General features: G+C 41.0%; 1 protein-coding gene across 5 annotated transcripts in view; it reads right to left on the bottom strand.

Moving 5' to 3' along the window:
- Positions 1-777: 777 nt before the first annotated feature.
- The window catches only part of LOC310949281 (uncharacterized protein), a 116,278-nt gene continuing 101,245 nt past the window's right edge, over positions 778-15,810 (bottom strand). For 4 of the 5 annotated variants that reach the window (XM_083916662.1, XM_083916665.1, XM_083916666.1 and 1 more), the window contains 11 exons: positions 14,683-14,765; positions 14,398-14,589; positions 12,271-12,426; positions 12,000-12,070; positions 11,132-11,176; positions 10,065-10,115; positions 9,777-9,971; positions 9,319-9,600; positions 7,303-7,422; positions 6,982-7,201; positions 778-6,834 (listed from right to left, as the gene is read on the bottom strand). In XM_083916662.1, the coding sequence (XP_083772788.1) occupies positions 6,776-6,834; positions 6,982-7,201; positions 7,303-7,422; positions 9,319-9,600; positions 9,777-9,971; positions 10,065-10,115; positions 11,132-11,176; positions 12,000-12,070; positions 12,271-12,426; positions 14,398-14,589; positions 14,683-14,765 (1,474 nt within the window). In that variant the 3' untranslated portion in view covers positions 778-6,775. The remainder of the gene's footprint in view (positions 6,835-6,981; positions 7,202-7,302; positions 7,423-9,318; positions 9,601-9,776; positions 9,972-10,064; positions 10,116-11,131; positions 11,177-11,999; positions 12,071-12,270; positions 12,427-14,397; positions 14,590-14,682; positions 14,766-15,810) is intronic. The other variant, XM_083916664.1, reaches the window with a different exon arrangement.

Below are 15,810 nucleotides of genomic sequence, written 5' to 3'. Positions count from 1 at the left end.
TCTGATTAGTAAGAAGCAGCACAGCGCTAAACCTACAACAGACGGTGGATCCATGAGAGTTTGGGCTGAAGTGAACCAGGGCAGGTGTGTTTCATTTCATTTCCCGCTTCTTCCCCCTATCGTAAAATGTAAAACTATCGAAACGCAGCAATAGTGACCATGAATGTGACAAGATGGAGGCTCTGAAAGAACGGGCTCTCCTGCAATTACACCTTACCACCAAAGAGGCCGCTAGAAACAACATATCTCAATTCTTACGGAGTACAACTTTGTTTATGTCTTCTAAGCAGTTTGAGGCTATAGTTGTGGCCATCTTTGTTGCGTAAAGTTACAACGGTTACGTGTTGACACAGCATCCTCTCCATGCGATGATACAACAGAACCACTCCCCTCAGTAAATCCAGTTCTCTATATTAAGTCTGAACCGCCATAGCATTAGCATTAGGACAGCCACCTGTCTGAGGCAGAACAGTGAATCATTTTGAACTCAGATAACGTTGGGATATTTCTTGAGCGAACATTCTTTTCCGATACAGACGCTCAAGGACGCCTTTTGCGCCGTATCGAAAGCGAAAACTCAGGCACGGGTTCAAGTTAGGCTTTGAATTCTGATGGCTGGGAAGCAATGGTCATGAGAATACCGGCTCAGAGTTAAGGAATTCCTGATTTTTAAGCCTTTACCTCACTTTCAGTTATTATTATTATATCAGTTCTCGCGTCTCCCCCTCCCCCTCCCCCCTCCATCAACAGAACCACACAACACGCCTCATGTGACAAACAGCACAGGTTATTTATTGAAGGGAGAAAAAATTACTGTACATTTTCAAAACAGGAAGAGGACAGATAAATAAAGCTTTATTATTTATTTAAAAAAAAAAAACAACCATCCAACTAAACAAAATCCACAGTTATCAGTACTTAGGAAGTTCAAATTTGTACATAAAACATATTTACAAAATTTGTTGCTTTGCCCTTTTTTTCTCTGTACATAAAATGAGAAAAATATAATTTGTACCCTTTTTGTTTTTTTCTAGTACAAATACATTTCAAAAAGCTCACAGTGCAAAAACTGTAAGGTCTAATGTGGGTTTGTAAAATTCCTTAGGAAAGATTTTGGTAAAATTCTAGTGCATGCTGAATGGGAACAATGCTGAGGACAAGAGAGCCTCAAACCACCACTAAACTCCATGATTGAACGCTGTTTCTTAGCTTATTTTGTTTCAGAAAGATTGTGAATTCAACCGGATAAAGTTCAAACAATACAGAACAGCCCTATATATGGTTGAAATCCTGTTACTAGACTTGTTTAAATAGCAGAGAATGGATCAGTGAGGGGCTGGATGATCTGTGTAGGCTGGTATTCTGGCTCCGGCTGCTACCGTGTGGCCGCGTGTGACTTATACCGAGAAAAAGCCTTTGTGCCTTTAGCTTGAAATGTAGAAGAGTTTATCAGATAGATCAGCGGTGTCAAACTCCAATTTACAGTGGGCCAAATTAAAAAAACGGGACAAAGTTGCGGGCCAAACTCAATATCTACCAAAAAAAAAAAAAGACTGCAAATGTGCATGTTTTCCCTTCTCTCCAGATGTGTAATGTTGAACCTTTTCAGTGCAGGTCCTTGTTCTTGTCGTGGTGTTTCTTATGTTTGATTCTTTGGTTACAGCCACAGTGGCTCTGCAGACGAGACAAACAGCTCTTTACCTTAAGAAACAGATCATCTGCCTCCCACCGCTGCTGAAAGCTCCTGTTCTCCATCTTTCTATTTTTGGGGAGGGGTGGATTCAGTGTGTCTGCAGAGACTGGTAGCATGGATGCTCATGTTTGTTAACAGAAAAGTAGACGTGTATGTGCTTTATACTCGTGGGCCAGCTCTCATAAAGCCTTGATATGATCTTACGGGCCAAATATAACACAGCGGGCAAGATTTGGTTTACGGGCCTGAGTTTGACACCCCTGAGATACATGATGTTTTTTTTGTTGTTTGGGAAGGTGAATAAATTTCGACCGTGTGCTTGTTCGTTTTTCAGACAGCTTAAGTTGTTGAATTTAGTGTAGCATTGCACCATATGTGACAGACGCCGTGTATCTGTAGGACTCATCATTGAATAGTCATTAGAAATATACTCGTAGAAATACTTGTGGCACATCCTGATCCAACACATTAAACGCAACAAAAGTAATAAATTAACAGGGTTTGAAGCTAAAATCTCAGACTTTTCTCTTTACATGTGGTTGGGATCCATTTCATCTACTGCTCATCCGCGCAGGGGCGAAATCTGTATTCCAGTCCAACTGAAATCACAATTGTATCAAAGTGATTTTTCACTTATTTATTTATGGTTTTCATCATTGAATCCATCAAAAACGCTCCTCCAACCAAGACACAGTGTGGACTGGCCGGTGCTGCTAAATGTAGCTCAAAAGCTAAGGGCAGACTGCTTCGCTAGCAGAGTGACGACTACATGGCTTAGCATGTAAACTGACCGCTGTCTGATATCTGATGAAGTTCGAAGACGCTCTAACGAGTCTTCAAACTGGTGTTTCAGGTGGATGTTTGTTTGAAAGCTTGTTTAGCAAGCTACAGTGTGACACACGACATTTGTGTTTGTAGAGGAGCAAACGTTAGCTCTGGGCTAATGTGTGTCTGTCTCTCTCCGTGCTGCTGTCGGACAGATCACTGGCGGGTTAAATGAAGTTCCTTGTTAATGCAAAGACAGTGGGTGCTATTACGAAACACACAAATATAAAATATCTTTTTGATTTTCTTTAGTTTTCTAAAAAGAGCGTAGGGCCGCATCACGCCGTAGCACACAAAGATTTGAAGGCACTAATGTACAGAACACGTCTCAGTCCTATTAAGGCTGTAGAAACATATCGCTGTTTAAGGAACTGGTTTGGATGTGAATGTAGAAAACTGCAGGATTTTCTTCTCAGGTATGAACGAGTCTCCAGATCAACCTAACTGTGTTTTGCTTCTGATCGGGAGATTTGAAGGGCCGAGGGAGACTTGAAGGGCTGAGGGAGACTAACCCCTGCTGGTGTCCGCACACACCAGTGAGAGTGAGCGCAGAGCAGGAGCTGCAGTGAATCAGAGGTGAGCTAATGTACTCAGTTTCAGTAGGAAGCTGCTCCTCTCAGCAGCGAGGCGGGAAATGACCCTGTGGGCTGAAATATTATTCTTCAGACTGCTGCCACTTCCAATGAATCACTCCTCTGCAGAGAACAAGAGGAAAAAATCAATGCGGTGCAAATCTAAAGCCCCGAGTTATTAGTGTGGATGGATGAGAGGGGATGAATTGGAGCCTCGGGGCGTCCGCTGTGTGCTGCTGCGTTATCAGCAGCAGCAGGGCCGGAGAGAAGGCAGAGGACTGAGAAAGACGCAGTATTTGGATTTAGGCTGGGTGTTATTAATAGATATTTTCTATGTTTTGGAGGAATTTGTCCTTTTTCAGATGCGTTTGGTGTAACAGGGATATCTGCAGTACAATGAAGATGCTCGCGGGGAGTGTAAGAGAAACTATTTAGAATTATTATTTATTTTTTTCACTCATGATCCACTGCGCTCAGTAAGTGTCTTTCCAATAACACTCAACAGCCATCTGTTGGAACACGTTTAAAAATGTTGCCGTATTAATCCTGAGTTCACTTGAATTCAGGATTCCTTCCAAAATAAAATCTGACTAGATTACACCTGCTTTGGTATATACCGTCAATTCTCAAATAATGGCTGGGTGTTTAATAACAGTGAAAATAAATAAATAAATAACTGCGCAGTAAATTCACTGCCCTCACATACACAGCTTGACGTGTATTTCCACTGCATTGTTCCATGAGTCGACGGGGTCATCCTCAGCACTCAGTGAGTCTGTGTTTTAAAATAAAAGAGCCTCAGATGTCACCCGCTCGCCTCCTGAAGGGTTTGAATGTGAACCAGATGGAGGCAGTAGGAGAAAGAATATCGATCAGAAATAGTAACATTGTTTTTTCTCCCTCTCCGTCCATCTGCTGAACAGCAAACCAACAAATGGGAGTGGATCTGAAAACCAGAGGGGGTCCTACTGAAACGCTGTGATCACATATACAGTACGTCCTGTATAAGCACCAGGGGGAGCTAGGACGTGAAGGCCTTTCCCTGCCTCTCTCTTCAGCTGAGTGAAAGAAACAGAGCAGAGGATTATTGGCATATTTCCAGAGAATCGTTCAAATTGGTATTCAAGCATGAAATAAGGGTCACTTTTTGGGAAAAAGGCGTTGGCCATCAGTAATTGATATGATAAGCATTGAATAGCTTGAAAAATGGCCGTCACATTGAATTTTTTGAGTGGCCAACACCCTTTTCTAAAAACAGTAGCCCTTAGAGAGTATGTGTGCCAAATTTCATGCTTGTATACCAAAGTGAACAATTTTTTTCACTAATCTGCTGTACTTAGTTTCGAGCCACTATTACGCAATCTTGAGTGCTCCAACAAGTTAAGATCAAGTTTCTTCTTTACAAAGTAGAACGTAAACGCAGTGATTGTCATAGAGCCGGGCGATATATTTTTTTGTTCTAGTATCGACATTCATAACAAATATGTATGTAAAACTACTTGTAAAATAATGCAAATTCATTGACATCAACATGGATGTTAAGGCGGAAGAGCTCAGGATCATGTTTGAACATTATATTAATATAGTTCCATAGTGAGGGGGTGTGCTCAACAGCTGCAGAGGTGCTACTCAATGGATCTTGAGGTGAGACTCTTCTGTCAGCTGTTTCCCATGTGGAGCTCAGTCAGACTGATGTTCAATGAGAGAAAAAAAACCTTCAAATGTGTAAAACATAATCGACTGTTTTTCATTCACGTGCCTGGAGTCATTCGTTTTGACCGCAGGAGTCAAAACAACTGCTTCTGTCATGGGTGAGGCTTTCTTTTACAGTTCTGTCGTTTCCAAATCATTTCTTCGCAATTAACTCGGACCTTTGTAACAAAGAACGTTGTCATACTAATTATAGGGAAAACAATACAGTATCCAGTTGGTGGACTTCTGGTTAATTCATTTAAATGAAATGGACATGTAAGAAATACATACGGAGCACCCACTCATCTCGAACAAAAGGTAACAACGCGCATGCAGAATCTTTGAGGGCTGTGGGGGCTCCGGACGTACAGACAATTCAACATAGATTAAGAATGAAGTGCAGTGATAATAAACGGAGATTCACTTGGGTTTGAATGGAGCTTATCTTTAAAGGATGTTGCTATTTTCCCTATAATTATTACTAAATTACTGAAAAAATGATTTCATGGTTAGGAAATGAAAGACAGACCCTTAATATAACAATGTGTTCTCGTCAGTGGGTTCGTATGATATCTTACAAAAACGTATGCACAGCAATTGCTATGGTATCTGGTGAAATATGACGGAAACTGGTTTGTAGTATAATTTCACGGAATATGACGTTATTCTACAAATGCCCACGGTTTGTCTTAGTACTTCCGGTCCACCAGGTGGCAGTCCTGTGTTTTGACACCCATTCACCACCCCCACCCTCCTCCCTATGCAGATTTGGGCGCTCTTAAACCACGCCACCTGATTTCCTTCTTCGCTCCAGGTGTAATTTATACAGTAATAAAAACAGGGGTGACATACGAATTACAGTGCGTTACTTTTTCGTAGGTATATGTACGAAGTGTAGATGATAGCCTGACTGCAAAGCACCACTCTCTCATGTTTATAAAGTGCATGTTAAAATCTTTGTATTCCTGATCCTGTTGCTCTGCCGTGATTGTCACACTGAAAGCCTTTTAAAGATTCTCGCCGACTCTTCTCCAACAGCTCGTCCTGATCTGTTGGAGTCTGTTGTCGACGCTGACTGAGATAAAAACAATGACTCTCAAGAGATAAAAACATCTGCTTTGAACGTGATCTTCTTCCCACTGTCGTTACATTCATCAGACGGAGGTTTAAGGCACTAAAAGCAATTTTCTTTGGTGATCTTTCCCACTCAGACTCTCTCTAGATCCCTCTCTCTCTCTCGCTAGTGACTGAAGTGTCATTGATTGTGTCTGAAAGTGTGTGGCCTCGTGCACACTGACCACACGCACTGACCACAGCAATCAGTTTGTACAGTGAGAAAGGAAAACGGTGCTTACTATTTGTTACAAACGCCGTGTGGTGTGGCGTCTGTTACTCCCTCTTATGTCTTCTTTGACAGCTTGGCTGATAAAACCGGAGTGAAAGAAAATGTGTGTGTAGGGGGGGAGACACACAAAATCACACATGAGATTAAAAGTTCCTCGACTTGTTCAGCCTGAGACCCAGACTGTGAAACTGAGGACTCGCCAGCACCACAAGCACTCAAGAGTTAGCATCAGCAATACTTGAAAGAAATGGTTGGTGTTAGAGCTACAGTTTTAAGTGTCGAGGAGATGTGACTAACACAGCTGGGAGACATCAAGAGCAGGTTTTCCCTCTTGTGTTCCTAACAGATGGAAGGTTGAACAGGAAGCTCTCCTCCTCCTGATCCACTCATCGGCTCCACGTAACTTCACCCGGTGTCTCTGGGAGGAGGTGGGTACTTTTGTTTACCTGGGACACGTGCGGGTAAGTCAGAACCCGGCTGGCTTCTTGTCCACGATGGTCCATTCTGACAGTGTCCGGAGGCGAGACAGTCGGCAAAGACATGTGGGCGTTTTATATCAAAATAGAGAATTAGGGGACTCTTGAGACACATGTTTGCTGCACGGGCCAGATGTCTGGTTCCTCAGGAGGGTCAGCATCGTCCAGGTCCTCAGCAGAAGAAGATGTCTCCATCGTTGTGAGGGTCCGACATCACTGCGACTTTACTTTCTATAGAGACATGAAGACACAAGTGATAACCTAAGAAATAGTCTGGCACATGAAACCATGTTAGTTAGCGAAAGAGGAGCTGCTAGGTGCATCCTTTCCCTGATATCCTAGTTGAAGAGAAGTCAGGACAGACTTTGTTTATTGTACCTGTCTGTGTGGGCTCTCCTTTGCCCTTCTTCTTCCTCTTGTCTTTCTTCTCTTTGTTTTTGGTGAGCTGGAGCAGCCTGGTGGGGAGCTGGGACTCCTTCTCTGCTCCCTGAGTCTTAGAGGACGAAGACGAGGAGAAGGGGTTAAAGTTTTTGCCCATCCTCTTGGATCCGATGCGGAGGAAAGGTTCTTTGGTCGGGGCAGAGGTTGAGAGCTCCACCTGTTGTGCATCCGGTAAAAAGGAGAGCGTTTGATGCTGTTCTAGGACTCATATAGATGCACATTGTACATCATTTTTCTAATGAGGACTTTATTTTTTACCTCTTTTGGCGGTTCCGCTGCTTCCTTTGAATCTAGATCCAGAGACCAGGTGCTGTGGAACCTTAGGGAGTCTTCAGAGGTAGTGGAGGGGGTCCGCTGGTCCCTCTGAAGCCGCTCCGACTGTAAATTATGCACAGAGACTTGACTTGAAGTCACACAGTACGAAGCCACGCATCCAGTGGTCACATCCTTGAGAGAAAGACTAGTTGTTATTAAATTAAATTAAATTCATGAATATATTCTATTTATATTGCCAAATAATAACAGAAGTTATCTCAGGACACTGAGATACACACTCAAAGGTGTGTCAGGACACTGTGACATCATCCAACCAAGATTGAGCCTGCTGTTGAGTTACTATAACATCTGTCAGCACACTGATGAACTGCCTCTAGCAATCTTTTGCTTGTTGAAATATGGAAGAGTGCCTCTTTGTGCAGTTTTCAGTACTAATCTTTCCTCATCAAGCCAAGATACAAATCATCATTTGCTGAGTGTTTTACTGACTCATTCATTTCACATGTGCATCGACAGATTTTATAAGTTACAATCTTTAAATCAATCAGTAATGTGGAACTGTCACTGGTAGCATCATAGGTACTCAAAGGCAAAATTCTATTTCAACTTGAGTTGTATTTTGGGAGATGTGGCCATGACCTCCATCAGTATTTATAACATCATGTGATCAGTATCTTGATGGTTAAGAAGTGGGAACAATGACACAGGACAAAAACACATGTAGTCACAAGATCAAACACAATCGTCACTAGTAATCCCTCGTAAGACAAACATAAGTACAGCAGGGCAGTCGGTCTGAGATACCCCCACAGCCCTGTCAAATTAACTCATGTAACCCTTCACCACTCCCTAATGTATGTTCCAAATGTACAACACTATTCATTACATTAAAAATGATATTTAAATGAACAAATTAATTAAATAAAGAAACTGTACTACCACTAGCCAACACCAGCTATTTTAACAGTTTATTCATCACTTTTAGCTAACCATTTCAACCGTTTATTCATTACTTTTAGCTAACCATTTCAACCGTTTATTCATTACTTTTAGCTAACCATTTCAACCGTTTATTCATCACTTTTAGCTAACCATTTCAACCGTTTATTCATTACTTTTAGCTAACCATTTCAACCGTTTATTCATCACTTTTAGCTAACCATTTCAACCGTTTATTCATCACTTTTAGCTAACCATTTCAACTATTTATTCATTTCTTTTAGCTAACCATTTCAACTGTTTATTCATTACTTTTAGTAACCATTTCAACCGTTTATTCATTACTTTTAGCTAACCATTTCAACCGTTTATTCATAACTTTTAGCTAATCATTTCAACCGTTTATTCATTACTTTTAGCTAACCATTTCAACTGTTTATTCATTTCTTTTAGCTAACCATTTCAACCGTTTATCCATTACTTTTAGCTATTTATTTCACCCGTTTATTACTTTTTGCTAACCATATCACCACTGTGTCCATTACTTTTAGCTAACAATTTCAACCGTTTATCCAATATTTTTTGCTTTTTATACTGTATATCCATGACTTTAAGCCATCTATTTCTACCATTCATTCAATACTTTTAGTTACCGGTTTAAACTTCTGTGTTTGCTTGCTAACTAGTTTTCACACGCTCTTACATGACTAACATGAAGTGTTCTGTTGTTACTGTGGACTTAATGTAATGTCACATCATAATTTCTATTTTTCAAACTAACTGAGCTACTCTAAAATCTTTCAAGGAACCTCCTGCGAACTGCAAAAGTACCCTGCAAGTTCACTTGGTTTGTCACAGTTGAAGCAGGAAGTGTGTCTGTAAACTGATGGTGATCATTTTACTATTCAACATGTTTGTCCGACCTGGAGGTTTGATTCCAGCCTATCTGATCCTCTGAATGCTTTAACATGCCCCTGTGTTCCAACATCTCAGGAATCAACTGCTCTGACAGAAATATGCTAACATGCCCCCCTTGTTTTGAGCCCCCCAGACTCTGACCTCATCTCTCTCCATGGCCTCCAGTCTCTCTGTGTCTCTCCTCAGAGCCTCCTTGTCTCTCTCCAGTCTCCTCTGTGCCTCCTTCAGCCTCTCCAGCTCTCCCTGGTACTCCTCTTTTTTCCTCTGCAGCATCTCTCCTTCCTCCATCATCTCCCGACGCCTCTTTGTGGTCTGCCCCTCCTCCAACCTCAGCCTCTCCTCCCGTTCTACCAGACATTTCTCCTTCAGCTCCCACGCCCTCTCTCTCCTCCTCTTTTCCTCTTGATGTGCAGCCTGCTGTTTCTGGAACAAACCACAAATGTGTACATTTCAGTAAAGCACTTTGAGCTGCATTTTATGTTATGACAGGTGCTATATAATGAAATCTGGCGAACAAGGCTCTAATGTATGAGCGCACTGTAGCCATGGCTCATAATTTGAATAACGAATCATGGCTGAAGAGAGCAGTGAAAGTGAACCTGTAGGGTGGCCGCCTCCTGTCGCTGTCTCTCCAGACTTCTGTGTTTCTCCTGCTCGATGAGGGAGGAGGGGCGGGAGGAGGAGGAGGACGAGAGCGAGGAAGAGGACGAGTGTCTGGAGGAATTGGCGGTGAGCCGGTCGTTCACGGTCTGCCGCTGGTCCTCAATGAACGAGTCCTGCTGGACCACCACGGCCTAGAGGTGGGAGAAGACGGTTTGGGATGAAAGCAAAGTGCGAACGTGGACTATGTGTGTGGTGTCTTTGCAAAGCAGCCGTGTCTCTGGTACCTGAAGTGAAATCAGCAGCTCGTGGAGATGCGTCACGCTGTGCTGCACCTGCTGGAGGAACACAGCATTCAATTACATTGAGGTTTCAGTAATGAGCTGTTCTAAGACCCAGCAACCATTTGGATGAAGGTGAAGTAGATGAATACATGTTCACACTATGATATCATGCTCACAGACAGATCTTATGGCAAAATATATTTCAGTTTCTCCAAATAATGATTACAGTGGTCCCATTTACCCGAATATTTTACATCATTGACAAGATTTCTTTTTTTTTCAGTGAGGGAAAAAAAATCAAGACATGAAGGAGATCATCTGAGTTTAATTCACACCCCGTGCAGTTAAACTGTCAGTGTCTACACTGTAAGGCAGCGGCAGAGTAGAAGGAGGAGAGTTTACTGACAGGACCATGACGGATGCTTTGGTATGGCAATATTTCAGATTTAAGACATCAACAGATACTGCTGATATCACAGCAGCTGGGTGTTCTTTAAAAAGAGCAATAATTAAGATGGCCGGAGTGATTTTAGTGGCCTCTGCGGTCACTGCAGGAAAAGAAAAATGAATCATCTGTTTTGTGTGTGTGTGTGTGTGTGTGTGTGTGTGTGTGTGTGTGACTGCACATCTGTGTCTGTTCATATTTTCTCTCCATACCCTTATAAATGCATAATCTATAAGCTTGTTTTGTATATTAATTAATCAAAAAATAAAATGAATAAATTAAAATGTTATTCTATTTAATATGTCTTATTATTATCAATGAAATATTTAAATGAGGGGTAATAATACATTATGACAGATGCAACCTCTGCCACCTGTGTTCAACTCCACTTTCATTCTGCCAATGCTTGCTGGGTAATTTACATCCAACATACTAGACGAAGTCCTAAAACAGAAGCTCGTTCATTAAAGATGATTCAGAAAGTCGGACGCTGAAGGCAAGATATTAACTGTGTAGAGGTGTGGTTTTATGAATGACTTCATTTATGAATCACTCATAAACGACCACAGGGTGCTATAAGGCTCAAGCATTGAAGGTGTGATGGGGATTGTAGCGTGATTGTTACCTCATTGTTTCTCTTCAGAAGCATCTGTAGGCTGGCAGTGGCTCCCTGAGACACACACACACACACACACACAAACACACACTACATATTAACATTTACAGCACATTTAATACCACACAGCCGTATTGTAATAACCCCAGCAGACAGTTTGTAGACTACATATCGCAGGACGGCCCAGTGTATCCTATTTAAGGAGTTAATCTTATACTTTTGGGTTATTTCACTCAGTTAGGAACCTTCCTATGCAATAGGACTATTGGACTATTCATGGCCCGTGATTCATCCTCTCTGAAAAAATAATTGTCTTACCCGCAGTAATACTACAGTGTTTGAAATAGTTTGCTACAAGTAAAAGTCCATAAGTATTGGCATCAAAATGAACTAAGTGTTTATTCATGATCATTTATTTGTTGATGATAACTTGAAATATTATTCTAAATCTAAAGGTAACTTGTAACTAAAGGTCTGAAATAAATGCAGTGTATCGAAGCATAAAGTAGCAGAACATGGACAACTGAACCTCACCACTACTAACTTATCACGATTTATATCATCATGTATTGACAGATGACAACGTTTTGAACAGTAATTAAAACCACATAACTGTGTAAATCTGTGGGAACGTCTTAATACTTTTACTAGTAGATACAGCAACGGAGGTGATTAAGATGGTGTAAAGAGATGCATGTTCGCCGAAGAACGGCAGGATTTAACGCTGGCTCTGAAACATTTTACACCCAGTGACACGGGCATTCATTTTTCAAAAGAGATCTGGGAACAAAATTCATCATAAATAATACACTGAGGAGGCGCATCTTCAGAACACACATGCACACTCACACACGCACACGCATACACACACACGCACCTTTTTCAACACACTGTCTGACTCAGTCCTGCGGAGGTCCAGAGATTCATCCCCCTCTTCCTTGTCTCCATCTGAGGACGGAGAGGAAAAGTGGCGTAAAAGAAGTGAATCAGGTTTCGTCGGCCAACGTGTGGGATAAACCTGCTGTCATGACTTGTGTTTTCAAAATAAAATCATTCCTCAAGAGAAACTGAAACAAAGTGGATAGAATAGAAATGCATCTAAATACAATACTTTTCTGGATGTGTGTTTATTATGTTGTGTGTCTTACTCTTGCTGATGTTCATCTGATGACTGTCGAAGCCTCCGAATGTCTCAGCTCTCCTGGGCAGGCAGACCGGTCCCACATTGCCCCCTGACAGGACAACTGGAACACTGCAGCCTGCTCCACCAACACCACTGTTGACTAAACCATGCAGGTTCTCCACTAGAGAGAGGGGAAATATTACACATTATATGTCAGGGGTTCCTACGTTTGCTCCTATTGTGGCTGCTTAGGGTCATATGAGATGGATTCTTTTATGAAAATGTGAAATGTTTCGACTGTGGAATCTTTGCTTAACATGTCAGAACACAGGGTCAATAACACTTTTTCACACAATTATCCATGGACTACAGAGCTGCATGCTGCTTTTGAGGAAGCTGAATTAAGGGTTGAACATGGATAATGAGCAGAGCACTGCCATCTAGTGTCTCAGGATCGTAGTTGCAACAACAAAAAATGTATCCCAGCAGTCGGGTTGCCAGGTTCATTGCCCAGTAGCCTACAGGAGACCGGATTCTGTTTGAACCTGTTTGAACCAATCCCCTCCGGCGAATTGTAACAATAAAAACAAGTATTGCAGAGGAGTTTGACTGACAGTAACCGTTAACCGATGAAAGAGAAACGTAGCCATTTGGGTGTGCGTTTTAATAACGTTAATAACTCCTTTCTCTCAGTCCATGGAGTGAATGCTTGGCCTATATTGACTCTAGTTTTTGCCTGTCACCGGTCACTGCTGGGACAAAAAACGCCCTCTTCACTGAGACTTTCACCCAGTGCCAGCCTACAGTAGCTGCACCGAACAACCGACAGCCTGCAATGCCGGCTGCTATTGGCTGGTCTTTGTCAAACCCGTCAAATAAATTAAAAATATTAATTCAGACTAAATATATTTTTTGGAAAAGAAATACTTTCATTCTGTACCCCTCAAAACACCCCATGGGTGTATTATTATTTTTTAAATATAGCTTTTAATAAAGATTCGGCATATTCAACCTTTAGGATATATGTATTATAATAATTTACCATGTAGCATGAACATAATTAGAAAAAAAGATAGTTTCTACATTTGAAGAAAAATGGTTAAAAAATCCAAACCCAAAAAATCTAAACTATGAACACAGATTCAAATCAAGCACAATGATGGCACTGAACGGAGCAAACTTATTGAGTGAGTGAGTGAAAGGTTTAGCTGCACAGTTGAGAACAAGAATCCTGTCTCCTAGCCCTTAAGACTGGCAGATGAAAAAACATCCAGGAGGACAACATGTTGTCTGAATAATGTGAATGAGACTTGAGTTGAAACGAGTGTCATATCGCTTTAACTGACATATCTGTTTAGGACACAGGAATGTTTTGGTGCACTGACACAATGGCATGGTTGTTTGGGCGCTAAAGGTGGCTGTGATGCCTTTAATAAGAATCATTTAAATGCGATAATAAATAAGTTAAAAAAGATTTTAAGAAATTCAAGTTAAAAATCAAGTGTCATCTGCTGCCACCTACTGGTCATGCAGCAGCAGTCATCAGACAGACAGGCCTGAATTCTGTGGATGTTTCTGTTTGAATTTCGGATATGCTAGACTTTTTATCTGTAAGTAATCTGTGTAAACCATTATCAAACACTTGCATTTTTTAAAGGAGTGTCGTGTTACAAACGTTTCTACAGTTTTGGTAAAACATGTCTTAGCTCTTTGTGCTAATTGCCTTTGTGACGTGGCTGTTGCAGGAGTTCAGGTGTGTTTCTTTATGCAGTGTTGTTACAGTACAGTGTTTGCTTTACATTATGGCAGGTATGGTGTATCAGTAAACACAATTATCTCAGATTACCTACCTTTTATTTGTATATGTTAATGTTTGTGTTTTTATCTCTATAATATTTCAGTTTCAGAGGAAACAAGACTTCAGTAAAACACAAGAAAAGTCAAGCTTTCTGTTTTTATTTTTGGACTTTTAAGTGTTAACTGTCTGTCTAGCTTTGCAGAAGAACATAATTCTGCTTTTATTTCTAAATCCTGGGAAAAACATCAGGAGGGTTTATTTGTTTAGTATTTGTTAAAATCAAGTCTAATCATATACACAGTATTAACTTCTCCTCTCTGGGACAACATGGGGGAACCTCCGAAACTTGCTCACCTTCCCTCAGGGCATCCTTTATGATCGGCTCCCCTTTTGTGACATCATCAGGTGTGGCCATGAATAACATGCGCTCCCTGATTGGTTGGTTTGTATCGTCAGGAGCGGGGTTACAGTCGCCCAGCTCTCTGAAGATGTGGACCTTCTCCTCCAGTAAGGACACGATCTGCTCATCTTTCCTCCGGAGAAGCTCTGGAATAAAACACGAATTAACGAATGGACGGATGACCTTACAGCTGCGACACGATCAATACAACAACATATAATATAATGAGGAATGGTCACCTCGGATCTCCTTCGCCCTGCTCTCCTGCTGCCTCCTGTCTTCTTCTGTCTCACTGGGAACTCCCTCGTCCTCGTCTTTCTCCCTGTCAACACACGAGTGCACCCTCAGTGTGAATTTCAAATATTATCCGGCCGAATCAACAGGAAGAAGTCTTTAAAGGACCCAGTATCTAGAACTGTGAGTATCTGCTGGGACAATAAGACTCTTCCTGGAAGAGTCCACAGGGCCGTGAAGCTCTCCTTCCTCTTTGGTTTGTTCTTCGCACAGTGTGACACATGATTTCACTTTATGTTTGGAATGACCTAACAGGGTCTTTTGTTCCTAGTTTGGCCATCTTTTCTTTTCTTTAAGAAGACATTTCTTCATCGATTGAAGCTCTGGCTGCAGAAGCTTTACGGTCACATCTATGAATGTGATTGTGAATAGAACCAGACTGACTTAGATCAGTCAGTCGATATATCAGCCGGCATCTATTGGTATTGTCATAAATCTTTTCCAATATGTGCTGATACGCCAATATGTGTTGAAAACCTTTTTTCTTTTTTTTTACAGAATATAAAATGCAGAAAACGATGCTTGGGGTGATTTCTTATAATGTCATATAGCTATTTATTTCATTTTTATTTATCCTTTATTTGAATGGTCAGCAAATTGATTGATACTGAACATGATGTTTATTTAGATTCTATTTTATTTGTATATATTCTTTATTTAAATGATCAGCAATTGACTGATAATGAAGATAAGGTTTATTTAGCAAATTATTTTATTATATTTTTATCTATTTTTTATTTTCTCAGTTTTAATTTCTAGAATAGGTTGACAATACATAGCAAATATTCTTTAATACAGTTTTGTTTAGTAAAGCAGCCTTCTGAGTACCTATGCAGTCATATCGGTGCTAAATCCACAAGTATTTTTTCATTCCAGCGCAAAAATGTAGACGTCATATTTGTAATCTGTTCATTTCTCCCTCTACAATCAGAATCAGAACTAGAATCAGAAAGGTGTTCATACCCAAGTTTGTTTCACACACAAGGAATTTGCCCTGGTGTTTAATGCGCCCAACAATTCGAAAGAAATAAACAATAGGCAAAGTACTGCAATCAAGAATATATACAGAAAAA

This window comes from Echiichthys vipera (genome assembly GCF_963691815.1).
Source record: "Echiichthys vipera genome assembly, chromosome: 7".
Classification (NCBI taxonomy): Eukaryota; Metazoa; Chordata; class Actinopteri; order Perciformes; family Trachinidae; genus Echiichthys; species Echiichthys vipera.
This window is presented reverse-complemented; position numbering and strand designations above follow the sequence as displayed.